This window comes from Mesocricetus auratus, unplaced genomic scaffold (assembly GCF_017639785.1).
Source record: "Mesocricetus auratus isolate SY011 unplaced genomic scaffold, BCM_Maur_2.0 Super-Scaffold_100028, whole genome shotgun sequence".
Classification (NCBI taxonomy): Eukaryota; Metazoa; Chordata; class Mammalia; order Rodentia; family Cricetidae; genus Mesocricetus; species Mesocricetus auratus.
The window spans coordinates 10,219,206-10,235,040 of record NW_024429209.1 but is presented as its reverse complement, the minus strand read 5'-3'; the positions used below and the strand labels follow the sequence as shown (position 1 = coordinate 10,235,040).

At 46.4% G+C, this 15,835-nt stretch overlaps 1 protein-coding gene across 1 annotated transcript; it reads right to left on the bottom strand.

Annotated features, from left to right (window-relative positions):
• Nucleotides 1–93: 93 nt before the first annotated feature.
• On the bottom strand, nucleotides 94–521 carry LOC101828409 (NADH dehydrogenase [ubiquinone] 1 subunit C1, mitochondrial-like). The gene has a single exon (XM_040732733.1). The coding sequence runs from the start codon at nucleotides 494–496 to the stop codon at nucleotides 266–268; it is 231 nt and encodes a 76-aa protein (XP_040588667.1). The 5' UTR covers nucleotides 497–521; the 3' UTR covers nucleotides 94–265.
• Nucleotides 522–15,835: the final 15,314 nt, after the last annotated feature.

Below are 15,835 nucleotides of genomic sequence, written 5' to 3'. Positions count from 1 at the left end.
CTCATTACATATGATTGTGAGCCATCATGTGGTTGCTGGGAATTGAACTCAGGACCTCTGGAAGAGTAGCTAATATTCTTTTTTTTTTACATGTGAAGAACATAAGTATTTTTATTTGTTTAGTAATGCAAAATGGACATGTGAACTTGACTGACACATGTTCACATGTAACTTTCCCCTCATATCCACAACTCCACAGACTGGTGAATCCAGAAGAATGGCTACAATCATCTTATGAAGCAGACTATATTAATATCTCCAAAGGTTATTCCAATCCATTTCTTCTTTTATACTCCAAAATATCTTCATTATGTTGTTTGATGAGATAAACCCACAGGAAAACTGAGGTGCCCAAGGTCAGCCCAACTTTCAGCCAGTTAGGTTTGGCATTGGCCGGCTCCCGGACATAGAACTTTGACCGTGTTGGAGAGCAGCTCGGGAGCCGGGTGGGGGCCAGGAGCCGCGAGAACGGGCGCAGAGCAGCGGACAGCGCCATCTTGCCCCACAGACTCCGCCCCTTCTCGGCGTCAGCTGAGTAGCTAATATTCTTAACTACTGAGCCATCTCTCCAGACCCCAGCTTCATTTTTTAAAATTAAAAAACATCTCATACACAGAACAGTGCCATATCTTATAAGTACAGATGAAACACTATGTAAGTAGTTTCTGTGGTGATATCTTGCTTGTTCAAATAAAGCCTGTCTGAAGGCTAGGAAATGGAGCTTGCCACTAGCTAACCATAGATCACAGTATACAGAAAGACATCCCCATCAGTTTCCACGTGTGAAAAACCACTAACAGATGAGGTTTGAAACATTCCCAAGGCACCAGAGGCTTCCCCCATGCTCCTCCTAGTTAGCAGCCCTCACAGGTAACTATGCTGCAGGACACGTGTATCCTCAATACAGTCTGTGGCTACTGCCCTACTTTCCAGCCTCATACAGTGTCCCCTTAGACTCACAGAAACATTAACATCCTGTGCAGCCTCCTCATCTTCGTCTTGGAGAGGGTGATTCCAGCGTTGAAAGTTCTCCAAGTGTTGACATTCTCCAGGCCGCCTCCCCTCCCCTGTGGGTCCCCTTATCACGTCCGCTTGCAGCTTTCACTTTTGTGACCAGGATGCTGCACAGCGTAAGAGCTGCTGTCATTTCTCAGAGGTGAAAATACATAAGCCAAGCCCCTGGGACTTGAGTGGAAAATTGGAATGTCAATGTGTTTGGTGATAACAAGAAATACAATTGTTGAGCAGACAGGAATCATCTCCTCAGCCTGAAGGCAGAACCAAGGGAAAAGCCAAATGGCACTCGGGAGGGAGCAGGTGGGCAAGAGACTATTTCACAGGGTCAGCTGAGAGCTGTCGGGTATCAAACAATGCTCTGGATACAGGGAGAAGAATGCGTAAGAAGGATGGGCCCTCATCCATAGATCCCAAAGTTCAGGGGAAGGCAGGCCCTGAATGGATGATCAGACTTCTGGGTTCAAAGAGAAAAGATCTTGCATATGTTAGCCTTTGATTTCTCTCAGAACTCATTAAGATAACAGCCATAGATCTTGTAGAAAGGCAATTCACTAAGACAGCGGTCAACAAATGTTGACCTGTGGCCTGAATCTAGCTTGCTGCTAATTCATCTACAGTCTGTTGGGTGAGGATGGTTTTACATTCTCAAATGGCCATAGAAAAGCAGTCAACGGGGTAGTGATATTTTACGACATTGAAAATGATGTAAAGTTTGGACTTGAGGGTTCCTAAATCAAGTCATTTTGGATTACAGCCACATGTCCCAGCAGGTGCTCCATGCCTTGTTTGTGGGTGCTTTTCTGCCACAGTGACAAACACGTGCAGCAGAGGGTTTGCCAGCACCTGCTCGAGAGCAGCCATGTTCCATAGACCTCTATGCAGATAGGACGTGTTATACACTACCCAGTACAGCAGTCAGCCACTGCTACATGTGGCCATGGAGCACTGTAAAGGCATGTGCTGCCATGCCCAGCTCAACTGTCCTTTTCTTTAAAGATGTCTTAAGAGTCTTTTCTGGAGAACTTGACCAACTCAAAAGCAAGAACTTAATGATCCTTGGGCACTGGGTAGACGGATCTCCAAGACCCATGTGAAAAACTGGGCAGGTCGTGCGCCTGTAATCCCAGCACTGGGCAAGTGGAGACTAGAGAGCTAAGCAAAGTGATGAGCTCCAGGGTTAGTGGGTGACCTTGTACACACACACACACACATACACACATGTGCACACACATGCACAAGCACACACGTGCACACACACATGCACAAGCACACACGTGCACACACACATGCACACACACACACACTGACACTGAGGATCTGTGGTGCATGGATATATCTTAGCTCAGGGTTATTAAGCTCTGCACATGTACACAGTTTTCAATAAGTATTGGTCAATGTGCTTCACACAGACAGTAAGGATTGGCATGCATTTGGGGAAAGTGTGGAATAAGTCAGGATGAAACCAGTTTGAAGCTTCTGGCAAAGGCCCATGGGAAGGTTTCTGATTCAGTTAGGAAGCTCATGACACTGTATGAGAAGTGCAGACTTCATTTGCACAAGGTCTGACGGCTTGTAGCATTTCCACAGACTGCGACCATGCGCAGCAGCACGCAGCAGTGTCTAGCAGACTCACTCACAGACAGACACTGCATTTAATCTTAGCTCATTGCTGGTTTGAGGTTATTTCAAACTCTCAGCTATGCCCATCATGACCTTGAATTATGGTTCTTCTTAGACATGCTGTTCAAACACCTATAGGAGCACATGTGTTGTTATGTGACAGATTTGGTTTTTTAAAGATTTTGATAACTATGTCTCAATATGTAGGTGCTTTTCAGCTTACAATGGACCTTGCCTGGTAAACCCAGTACAAATTGAAAATATCATGAGTCAAAAATGCATTCAAGATGCTTAAGCTGCAGAAAAATCCCAACTTAGTTGTGAGGTCCACCATGGAGGACCTGAAGTTTCCTCCGGAGATACCCTGGGAGCTTTGGGTCACTCACCTGTCCCAGCAGAGAAAGAATATCATAGCACTAAGCACTGGCCTGGGAAAGAATCAAAATTCAAAGTGTGGTTGCTGCTGAGTACTTACTTTTCCACCATCATAAAATTAAAAAAAAGTGGGGATCATCTGCAAATTATTTCTGTTATAAGTTTATGTATAAAATCTTGTTTTAAAATATAGCAGAAAGGGGTTGATAGACTTCACCAGACTCCAAGGGGTAAAAAGGGTGAAAAAAGAAACCAGTGAAATATATCATTTGGTAAAGGGTTTGTCATCAAGCTGATGGCCTGTGTTCAGTCCCCTGGGTCACATGGTGGGAGGAAGGAATTAACTCTTGCAAGCCATTCTCTGACTTTTACATATGTGCTATGGCATGCTCATGCCCCCCCCATAAATAAGTAAATGTAATAAATAATGGTTTTTTCTCTTTTTTTTCCGAGACAGGGTTTCTCTGTATTGTTTTGGAGCCTGTCCTGGAACTCGCTCCCAGAATTCCTCTTGTCTCCACTAGGGCTGCCCGCATATGTGGTCACACTTAGCTTTTTACCTGAGTTCTGAGGTGAGGACTAAGGTCTTCATGCTTACTCAACAAACACTCTTACCCTCCGAACCATTGTCTCAGCTCTCAAACTGTACATGTGTTATAATTATCTTTTAATTTTATAATTAATCAATACATTGTGTTGACCTTTCAAATGAATAGGAGTCCCAGCAGGTTAATGTTATTATTGATTAATTATTAGTTGTTCTCAATGCATAGGAAAGAGAGCTGAGAGGCAGAAAGCTAAAGCCCAGAAGAACTCTGTCTTTAAGGGTGTCATCTCAGACAGTGGCAAACCCTGCTGTGTAGCCAGGACGGGCAGCCTCCTCCTTCTCCGTCTGTTGTGTTTACCTGTAAGCCTGCAGACTTGGTAACTGTAGGGAATTTACAAGGGTGCATCCAGTCTATACACTAAGGTCCAGCTTCCCTGAACTGCCCAGGTCAGAGGCAGCAATCTGGATTCTCGCTTTTTTGTGTGTTATATGGGATCAGTTGACTAGTCATTATACTAAGCCCAAAGACAGCAACTGACCAGTAGGTGTCTCCACGGGGCCCATGTGTACAGCCTTCAGGAGGAGCAGGAGCTATTCACATTGAGCCTGTCCTGGAACTAGCTCTTGTAGACCAGGCTGGTCTGGAACTCACAGAGATCCGCCTGCCTCTGCCTCCTGAGTGCTGGGATTAAAGGCGTGCGCCACCACCGCCCGGCCAGTTCTTTTTTCCTAAAATTGTTAAAAGAATCACTAAGCAAACATAACTGTGGCTTTCATAATCAAACAACAGATCAATGAAGGGGCAGGACCTGATTTCCTGAGTCGCCACATTCTAAGCGGAATGTCCTGTTTCACATTTTTATTGCAGTTATTTTCTCATTTTGTGTGTATTTGTATGTATGCTGATGCACATACATGCATCACAGCACTTGTGTGGAGGTCAGAAGTCACCTTGCAGGAGTTTATTTCTTTCTCCCACCATGTGAGTCCTAGGGATCCCAACCAGGTCACCAAGCCTAAAGGCATGTGCCTTTAACCACTGAGCAACCTTGCCAGCCCCAATTGTCCAGTTTTAGCAGAAAAACACATATGTGTACATACATGTAACCTTAAGATCACCAGGCATACAAGGAAATGGAACAAGAACCTGCCTGGAAACAAAATAAAGTGACAGAACCTGTCTCTAAGGAAGTGCAGTCTTTGACCCCAAAGACTTTAAACCAACTATGTTAAGCCAGGCATGGTGATGTTCACTTAAACCAGGCATGATAGTGCACACTTAAACCAGGCTTGGTGGCACACACCTTTAATCCCAGAACTCAGGAGGCAGAGGCAGGCAGAGTTCAAGGCCAGCCTGTCTACAGAGTGAGTTCCAGGACAGGCAAGGCTACACAGAGAAACTCTGTCTCGAAAAAGCAAAGAAAAAAAGTCAACTATCTGAAATGTGCTTATGGTGGTTTGAAAGAAAATTGCCCTGAAGGGAGTGGCACTATTAGGAGTTGTGGCCTTTTGGGAGTAGGTGTGGCCTTTTTGGAGTAGGTGTGGCCTTTTTGGAGTAGGTGTAGTCTTGTTGGAGGAAGTGTGTCACTGTGGAGTCGGGCTTTGAGGTTTCATATATGCTCAAGATACCACCCAGTGTCTCAGTTCACTTCCTGTTGCCTGCAAAGCTCTCAGCTATTTCTCCAGCACCTTGTCTGTGATGATAATGGACTAAACCTCTGAACTGTAAGTGAGCCAACATAATAAAATATTTTCCTTTATAAGAGCTGCCATGGTTGAAAGACAAACATTGTGTAGCAAATATTAGATGTAAAGCAAAGGATAACCAGACTACAATCCACAACCCCAGAGAAGCTGGGTAAAAAGGAGGACCCTAAGAGAGACACACATGAGGGCCCCAGGAAGGGAAATAGTTAAGATCTCCTGGGTAAACTGGGAGGGGTATAAGAGAGGGGATCGGGGATGGGAACATGAGGGTTTGAGATGACCGAGTTGTATGAGGGATGGAGAGGGAGAGCAATGAGGTATCTTGACAGAGGGAGCCATTATGGGGTTAGGGAAAAGCCTAGTGCTAGGGAAATTCCCAGGAATCCACAAGGATGACACCAGCAAACACTCCTAGCAATAGTGGAGAGGGTGCCTGAACTGGCCTTCCCTTATAATCTGATTAATAACTACCCTAATTGTCATCATAGAACCTACATCCAGTAACTAATGGAAGCAGACGCAGTGACCCACGGCCAAGCACCGGGCTGAGCTCCTGGAGTTCAGTTGAAGAGAGGGAGGAGGGATCGTATGAACAAGGGGGGTCAAGACCATGGTGAGGAAAACCACAGAGACAGCTGACCCGAGCTAGTGGGAGCTCCTGGACTCTGGACTGACAGCTGAGGATCCTGCATGGGACCAGACTAGGCCTGAATGTGGGTGACAGTTATGTGACTTGGTCTGTTTGGTGGGGGGGTGTCAGTGGGACCAGGACCTACCCCAGGTGCATGAACTGACTTTTGGAGTCCATTCCTTATGGTGGGATACCTTACTCAGCCCTGATACAGAGGGGAGGGGCTTGATCCTACCTCTAGTTGTTATGCCAGACTTTGTTGACTCCCTAAGGGAAGCCTTACCCACCCCCAACTTTGAGGTGGGATGGGGGAAGGGAAGGAAGGAGAACAGGGGTTGGTATATAAAATGATAACAATTTTAAATAATAAAGAAAGAGTGGCCATAGTCATGGTGTCTCTTCACAGCAATACAAACCCCAACTTAGACAGTACTCAAAGGGACAAAGGAGATAAGCCAGTGTGTGGAATTACACAGAAAGTCTGGAGCTCAGGAGCCAGCCAGATGGTTCAGTGGGTAAGAGTGCTTGGTACTGAGACTGACAGCCTGAATTTGGTACTGGGAACCTATGTAGTAAAGAGCCAATTCTTCCAAGTTGTCCTCTGACTGCTACACGCATGACATGGCACCCATATGCAGAAGACTGAGAGGTTCTTGTGCTCACAGATAAGCACTAGGGGAACCAGTAATGCTAAACACACAAGGTTGTCTCTTTATAGGGAGAGATTGATAGCATTTTTCCACCCAGAAGGCTGGGTGTGGATGTGGTTAATAGCCCAATGTCCTTTGCACTATGTAGCCAAGACCACACTGGGCCCTTCCCCAGACTGTTACCATGAGCTTGTTTCTCTCAGTTGATCTATAGAACCCATCTTTATAAAAGATGTCTCATGTACTTTTTATGTAATAATGTCTTAAGCTTTGTTGTGCACATGGAATTGAGTTAATTATCACCAGGAAAATTCTCACCAAATTGCACTGTGCTTAAATCTGGCTAAAATACACTAGGCAGTGGTGGCAAATGCCTTTAATTCCAGCATTTGAGAGGCAGAGGCAGATGGATTTCTGTGAGTTCAAGGCCAGTCTGGTCTACAGAGTGAGCTCCAGGACAGCCAAGGCTACAAAGAGAAACCCTGTCTCAAAAAACAAAACAAAACAAGCCTAAAATAAACAACTTGGAGTTGGACTCTTAAAGCATGAACCAACATCGTCTACTGAGTCAGGCTGAACTGAGCTACCTTCTTGCCTTCCTTGGATCATTACTCTGCAGGCTGTAGTGGTTGCAGAGACACCCCCACACCCCTCCACACACTTAAAAAGTTGCCACCCTTTGTTTCTTTTAAAAATGGAGCTTAAAAGTATAGTAGAAATTAAAAATATAATGTCCAAGCCTCACCTGGTCTAATTTCATCAAAACCTCTGGTGGACAAATTCTGTCACTGGTCTTCTTTCTGTTTTCCCTTCCTCCTCTTCTTTCTCCTCCTCCTCTTCCCCCTCTTCCTTCTTCTACTTCCTCCTTCTCATCCTTCTCCTCCTTTCTTCTTCCTCTTCCTCCCTCTTCCCCCTCCCTCTTCTTCCCTGTATAGCTCTAGTGGGACTGGAGACAGCTAGCCTTGAACTCACAGAGATCTGCTTGCCACTGCCTACCTAGTATTGGGATTAAAGGTGTCCTCATCCATTTCTGGTCTTCAACACTGACTATAAAACTCTGTTGGCATTGAGAACCTGTGTCCCACAGCTCTGGCTTAGGAGACAGAGAGTGTGGTTCTAATGTACAGGCATACTGAAAACTTGGGAAACACTAAGGTCTAGACTTCTACCCCAGGCTACAGGAATGTTCAAGGGTGTAGTAGGTCCTGGGTGTGGGTAGCAGCATTTTGAATACACTTCTTTTCCAGTTTTGATGACCAGAGAAATCTAGAAGCCACAGAGAGTCCCATGCTGTCTAAACTTCATGAAAGATTTTTAAACATAAATATAGAGGTTCTTTACCCACAGTGTAGGTTAATAAAATATCCTCTGATGTTCACCAGTGAGGATGCTGATCCTGGGTTCATGCCACCCTGATTTGTGATGGCACAAATTTACTTTACCCTGCAAGCCAACCACCTGCCTCAGAAATATTCATAAAGCTTCCACAGTGCGGATGCCCCCGGGCAGCTCCCCGCCTGGGGCAGCCCACTCCAGTCTCTCTTTGGATGTTTACTGTGCCAGATAAACTGTTGCTCAAACTGTCTGTCTTTTCACTGCATTCTTTTCTTCAAAGAGGTAAGAGCTGGGAGGCCCAACTAAGATGGTGCTCTCTGGGAAGCTCAGTCTTCCTTCCGGGGTAGGGAGCGGCTGTTCCATGACAGGATCATGGTGACAACAGCTCCTCAGCCAGCACAGCCCAGGACAATATTCATTTTGCTTTTACTCTTGTTTCTGTCTGGAACGTAGGTGAGATTTCTGGAAGTGAGGCAGCCATCTTGTGACTGTGAGGACAAGAGCCCCTCTCCTGAGGACCTAGGAGAGCAGCAGTGGCAGAAGTAACTTCTGTCCTACAGGATTCCTTTCAGCCTCTGCACCTCTCAAGACTGTCTCATTCTGTGACAATGGGAATGCTACTACTTGGTCAGATTTCTGTTATGTGCCACTCACTATAATCCTGACTGATATATTATCGCAGAAATGTCTCTTCTCCAACCTATAGCCTTGTCAGGTGGCATTAATAAGTACCTGTGGTGACCCAAAAATAGACACGAGGGAGGAGGGATTGGCCGGGACTCTGATCCTGAACTTGCTGAGCTATCACCTGTCCTGGCTGGGCTGTGAGCAAGTGTGCAGTGATTAGCACCCTCCCCACCAAGCAAGAGCGCAGGATACTGCACCTGCATGTTCACAAGGAAGCCCAAGTACAGCGCAGACTCTGACACCACTCGGCCTGTCTGCGGTCCTCATGCAGAACTGGGGAGCATTGCTTGGGAGGTTCTAGCCTGAAGAAGAGGCGAGAGAGCTGGGAAGTTGGCAGTGCTTGGCTCAGGTAAATGGTCTCCTTTCCCTGTCTTTCTGTGAGGCAGGCGCTAAGTGAGGGGTGGCAAGACCTGCTTGGGGCCCATGCTGGAGTGTGGAGGGTGCATTACTCCATCAACCCAGGTACCGCATTATGTGCGACAGAAGCAAAATATCGCTTGGTAGAAGAATCACAGGCAGGTGCACAGAATCATAAGCAAAGCTGGGGGACAGAGCTTGGCTCACCGGAAGCCCCAGTTCTGGGAAGTCTAGACAATGGAAACAAGTGTCAAACGGTGTAGCCTCAATGAAGGAAGGCAGCTGGTACCTTCTAGATGGCATCTTGGAGAGTGGTTTTCTAAAGCAACTAATTACCCCAGTACCAGAAGAATGGAGGGAGGAGAAGGGGGTGATAAAACAAGCAAACAAGCAGATGGATAGACAGACAGGCAGGCAGGCAGGCATGTTGGCAGACAAACTGTCACTGCCCAGTATGGAATTGTTGACAAGTAGGGTTATGGGGATGAGGCTGACCTCAGTTTTACTCTTAGCTCTGACCTTTGCTCTCTGACCTTTATCAGGTTAATTAAGCCTCAGTTTCTCTATCTATGATCAGAATGGGTCACATTTATTTATTTACTTATTTATTTATTGTCTTTCAAGAGAGTGTTTCACTGTGTAGCCCTGGCTGTCCTGGAATTCACTCTGTACACCCAACTGGTCTCAATCTCACAGAGATCTGCCTGCCTCCGTCTCCTGAGCACAGGGACCAAAGGCATGCGCCACTACCACTGACCAGCAAGGGTCATATTTAAAAACCCACTAGACTGTAACTCTGGGAGGCCAGGGATTTTTGCACCCCCCCCCCACTGCTCCAACTGTAGTGTCCTGCTGCCCACCTATCCACTGATGCTCAGTGTACGGCATCTGTACGTGGTGGGTTCTTGGAATGGTAGTGAATATGGCTCTTGCCCGGCTGTGTCACTTTGGAAGGGAGAAGGGAAGGGAGCAGAGACCCTGGTGCACACTGTAAAAATCCCCTATCAGATGCTGACACAGTGGCCTACACTGTAAACATACCCCATCAGATGCTGACTTGCTGGCCCTCAGGTACAGTCCACAGCTCTCATATGCCCAAACAGGATCATTGCAGCTAGACACATAGTTTCATGTCATGTGTGGGGTGTCAGCAACTACAGGGCTGCCTGCACAATGCGAGCATGTTAAACTCCACCCCTAGGTTTGACATGTTAAAGAGCCTGAAGTCACCACACCCCTATAGTTTACAGTGAACCATGACACACAGTAGCAAATAGAATAAATGACAGCTCCGGGAATGTGTGCATTATTTAAAAAATACACAGCAGGGTCTGCACAAGCAGGAGGAATGCATTTCTATTCTCTCTGTCATGTTTTTTATCTGCGTGTCTTGACAAGATGAAATGTTAAGTCATTCTGATCCCCAGGGGCACTGAAGAAACACAAAGCACGAGAGAAAGAGACAAACCTTGAAGAAACAGGGACGTGGGCACTTGTGACCTTTACTCCCACCAGTAACCAGCACGTAGACCTAGTCATTGTCATTCCCATGAACACCGCCTCTGTGGTGCCACAAACCCCCTTCACCATCTCAGCCCCAACAGCAGCAGCACATCTAACATCTCTGTCTCTATCACGTTTCCAAGAAAATGGTCGTCAGAGTGGTGACCACTGGAGGATGACTCAGACTCTTCCCCACATAGCCTGCCCAGCCCCAGTTTCTGTCACACTTGGTAACTGAGAGATTCCAGCTGCCCTCTTCTGAGAATTCCCCTCAGCCAGTGGAACTTTCTTGCGACTCCCATCCCCAAACACAGCCTGCACCTTGACTGAGTAGGGCTGAGAAGTCCTTCCCGACACCTGGTGTCATGCCTCTGCAACCCCGTGGAAGTTAGTGGGCACGCAGCGCCCTCTGTGGGACTAGGGCTCAGCTGGACCAGTAGGTTTTGTTTTGTTTTGGTCTTTTAAAATCACATGTTCTCTTGTGTCCTTCGCTGCTGATTAATATTTATCACCAACTTGACAGAACCCAGAGCCATGTGGGAGACAGACCTTTGTACATGTCTGTGAGGGAGTTTCTAGATTAAGTTAACAGAGGATGGAAGACCCATGCCTTGGTGGCATCAACCCTTGGGCTGGAAACTGGGACTGAGGAAAGAGGGGAACACAGCTGAGCACTGGCCCGGGTGAGCACTGTCAGTCTCTCTGCTGGTTCATCCCCTGGCTAAGGATGCAACATGACCAACTTCCTCCTCATGCCCCCGATGCTCTGGATGCTGTGCCTTCCCTGCCACGATGAACTGAACTCCCAGGCTCTGAGCAAAATGAAGTCTTCCTCCCTGAAGTTGCTTCTGTTGGGTATTCTGTCACAATGATGAGGAAAGGAACCCTATCGTGTTTGTTGAGAAGGCACTCAATAACTCATTGTATGAGAATGCCATTCCTACAGCATACAGCTGGGTACAGACTATACAATTCTAGTCCTTGACCACACTTACGAGGCTAAGACAGAGCCCAGCTCTGGAGAGACTTCTCTAGAGGTTTCCAGTGGTATATGAATCATATAGAAAAAGAAATGGTCCCAGCCATTCCAGGTGTCTTGTGGAATCGGGAAACAAGTAAGTTACAGGCACTTGGCAAAGAGAGTTGAATATTAATCATGGCTACGATATAGTGACACTCAGCTGAATTTGGGCCATGCTGTGCACTCCCCTTGTCTCATACGTATGACTGTCTTGAAGTCACCATGCCATCCTCATTTCCACATGGAACAAACTCAAAGAGCTGAGGTATGTCCAAGGCCACTTGGCTTGACTGGGCTCCAGTCCCTCATTTGTTTGCACCCCAGAGGCTGTGCTCATGAGACGGATCTGGGGGCCCAGACAGGAGAAGGACACAGGCACAGTGACACCCAGGAGCGGAGAAATGAAGTGGACAGAAAGAGTCCATCAGGACATGTCAGGTTTCAGGTTGCAAAAACAGAACTAGAAGTAGCTTCAATAAGCGAGGCTGTTTCTTTAGCTAAAATCCAGCCTCTACAGGACAAAATGCAACCTGGCATTGTGGCTAAGCAGAAAGAGGAATCTGAAAGCCACGTGTTGTCTTTGGGTCTCTCTCTCTCTCTTTCTCCCCACCCACCTACTTTTTCTATATTTTACTTATTATTATTACCGTGTGTATAGGATGTGTGTGAGAGAGAAGGGGCACGTGTGTCAGAGGAAGACAATGCTTACAAGTCAATTGTCTCCTTGCACAGTGAGCTCAGGGATTGGGCCATTAGGTTTACATGCCGAGTACTTTCACATGTTGGGCCTTCTCACTGGCCCAACCCTACTTTCTGTGTTTCCCCCTGAATAGAGGTGTCCTGCCAAGAAGAGTCAGGGGAAAGCTGTCCTAGCTACCTGGGGCTCTTTGTCTCGTCTAATTGTAGATGGCTGTAGCTTCTAAGGTTTCCAATAGACAAGGGCATTCTAATCCAGGAACTCATAACAGGTGATGAGTCTGTGAAGAGGCCAAGAGATGATAAAGACTATTCTAGTTGGGAGAACAGTCTAGACTCACTGTCCTTGCCCATTGTTGGATTCCTGCATCCCTCAGGGCCCTTCCTGGGAAGCATGTGGTGTGATGTGGGAGACGCATAGCACAAGTTTGACGTCACAGACACCTGCATTCAAACAGTGACTTTGCTGAGCCCCCCAGATCATAGCCTACTGGATCCTCAACTGCCAAAATATATCTGGTTTGGGGAAAATCATTTACCTTTCTGAGTCTGTTTCCTTATGAGAAGGGGAGGGCTGCCATAGTTACCTAGCAGAACTGTGGAGACACAGCAAACAGGGAGACACCTGCAACATAGTCGGTGCTTCTCCATCTCTGGCCCACCTGACTCACTCCTGCAGCAGAGTCAGCTAGAAGCTAAAGAGCTAGCGGGTAGCCATATCCTCACTCAGGGAGACAAGGTAGCAAGATATTAAAAATATCCCCAGAAAGCCCTAACTTCACTCTGCCGGCAGTCATGTAATTCTCAAAGTCATCTCCACCTACCCTGGCCAGTCTCCAGACCCATTAAACATTGATGGAACATCTATACTTATCTTCCCTTCCTCCCTCCAGTCAAGCCCTGAGCATCAATTCCCTCTCTCAAATAAAAAAAATTGAACCCACCACACCTCGGTGGAAGTCTCCAGGCTTACTCTTCTCAACTCTTGGTGAGCAATATGGAAAAGCATGAAGAACAGAGAACAACAACATGGCCAGTGAGGTGCCTGTGTGTACTGTCATGCTTCCGTGCCGTGTGACGAGGCGAGCCTGTGTGTACTGCCCATGCTTCCGTGCCCTGTGATGAGGCGAGCCTGTGGCTCCCACAGAGTCTTCATTCCCAACACCTGACACATCAAAGTTAGAGACATTCTAGAAAAGATTGGATCACTACTCTTCAAAAGTGTCAAGGGTTGAAACCCGAGTTAATTGAGAATCTCATAGGCCAGAGGAGACCAAGGAAATGGACATCTACACATAGGATGGTATTCTAATTAAGGAACTGGAAGAGAAAAAGACATCACAGGGAAAAATTAGAAAATCTGAATTAAATATGTAGAGTAGTTAATAATAGACATCCAATCACCAAGTCCATCTTTCAAGTTTTGCAGATGTACAATGCTTATGTAAAATGTTAACGTCAGAGAAAGAATAAAGGGCCAGTGGGAAGTTTGGGCCCTATTTCTGTAACTTTTCTGTAAATCCGCATTTGTTTAAAAGTCTAGACTTTAAAAGCAAAATCAAAAAGTCTGGTGCTGGGGAGATGGCTCAGTCAGGAAAGCGCTTACACACAAGCATGAGGACCTGAGTTTGGATCCGCAGCACCCACATCAAGAAGCCTGGTGTTGGGCTGGAGAGATACCTCAGCTGTTAAGAGCACTGGCTGCTCCTCCAGAGGACCTGGGTTTGATTCCCAGCACCCACATAGCAGCTCACAATCACCTGCAACTCTAGATCCAGGGGATCTGATAATCCCTTTCTGGCCTCCACAGGCCCAGGCACATATGTGGTGCAGACATCAATGCAAGCAAAATACCCATACACATAAAGAAGTAAATAAATGAATAGCTAAACAAATAAACGCAAAGACGCCAGGCACAGCCTTTCATGTCTGTAACCCTAGCATGGAGGCTTGGAGTGGAATGTGGGGGTGGGGACAGGATATGAGCCTATGAGAGGGTGTGGGTGGATGGGTGGAGACAGGCAGGTTTGGGAATGCATCCATCAATCAGTCTGGGGGCTGTGAGAGTCCCTGTCTCAGAATGATAATGTGAGAGCCATGGAAGGAGACATCCAACTCTGGCCTCAACGAGCCTGTGCCCCCCCCTCCCAGAGAGATATTATCTCTTTAAGCATGCTTCTAGAATACATTAACAGGCTGAAGCTGACATTGCTTTTACTATAGATCTCCCCTCTCCTCTTTCTCTCTTCTATTCCTCTTGGCTGTGGGAATTGGACCCAGGTCCTCGTGCATCCTAAACCATACATTCTGGTCTTAGGTGATGAGTGACTACCTGTAACCCAACATTGGTGCAGTTGAGCTGTATTTTTTCATCTTTCTCCAAACATCCTATTCCATATTAACTACATTAATCATTTTGTATTGTTGAGTGAGTCAGTTAAAGGTTGCTTTAGCCATGACTTATAGAAAACCCATGTACCCAGTGACAAATAAACAGCTAACCAAGAGTGAGTTAGGCAGCCATGATGTTTTAGTCAGGGCTACTATGGCAGCAATGAAACACCATGACCAAAAGCAAGTTGGGCAGGAAAGGGTTTATTTGGCCTACACTTCCACATCCATAGTCCATCACAGAAGGAAGTCAGGACAGGAACTCAAACAGGGCAGGAACCTGGAGACAGGAGTTGATGCAGAGGCCATGGAGAAGGTGCTGTTTACTGGCTTGCTCCTCATGAACTGCTCAGCCCGTTTTTTTGTAGAATCTGGGATCACCAGCACAGGGATGGCCCCGCCCACAATGTGCTAGGTGCTCTCCCCCGTCAATCACTGATTAAGAAAATGTCCTACTTTTTTTTTTCCTTTGGTTTTTCGAGACAGAGTTTCTCTGTGGCTTTGGAGGCTGATCTGAAAGTAGCTCTTGTAGACCAGGCTGGTCTTAAACTCACAGAGATCTGCCTGCCTCTGCCCCCGAGTGCTGGGATTAAAGGTGTGTGTCACCACCAACCTGCGAAAATGCCTTCCATCTTATGGTGGCATTTCTCAATTGAGGTTGCCTCCTTTCAGATGACTCCAGCTTATGTCAAGCTGATGTAAAACTAGCCAGCACACATGGCTACTGCTTCTATACCTTGAGGATAGAAGTTGCAGTTCTCCTTTGGTTTTCCTCATGATTGCAAAACCAACATCAAAAACAACTTCAGCCATCATGTTCTGCCCCATCCTCAGAAATAATGAAAAAAATTATATCAGAAAAGGAAAGTTTCCCACTAATCCTGGTCTGGATCCCATTGACCATAACGATTATATGCTACCTCTCGCTGCAGCAGAGGCTAGGGAATGTGTTTCTCTCCCAAATTAGACACATTTGATGGTTCTAAAATTGTTACTACTTGAGAAGATGCACAGGGGCTGAAGACATGGCTCAGTGGACCCATGTTTGGGTCTCAGCACCTACGTGGTGGTTGTCAGCCATCCATGACTCCAGTTCTAGAGGACCTGATGTCATGTTCTGGCTCCTATGTGCTCCTGTGTGCACATGGTGCACATAAGACACATAACATTATATATAAATACATATATATATATAATACTCGCAGTTGTAATTCCTCATTTTATAATTTATTTATTTGTATTTTGTGTACATTGGTGTTTTGCCTGCATGTATGTCTGTGTGAGGGTGTCAGATCCCC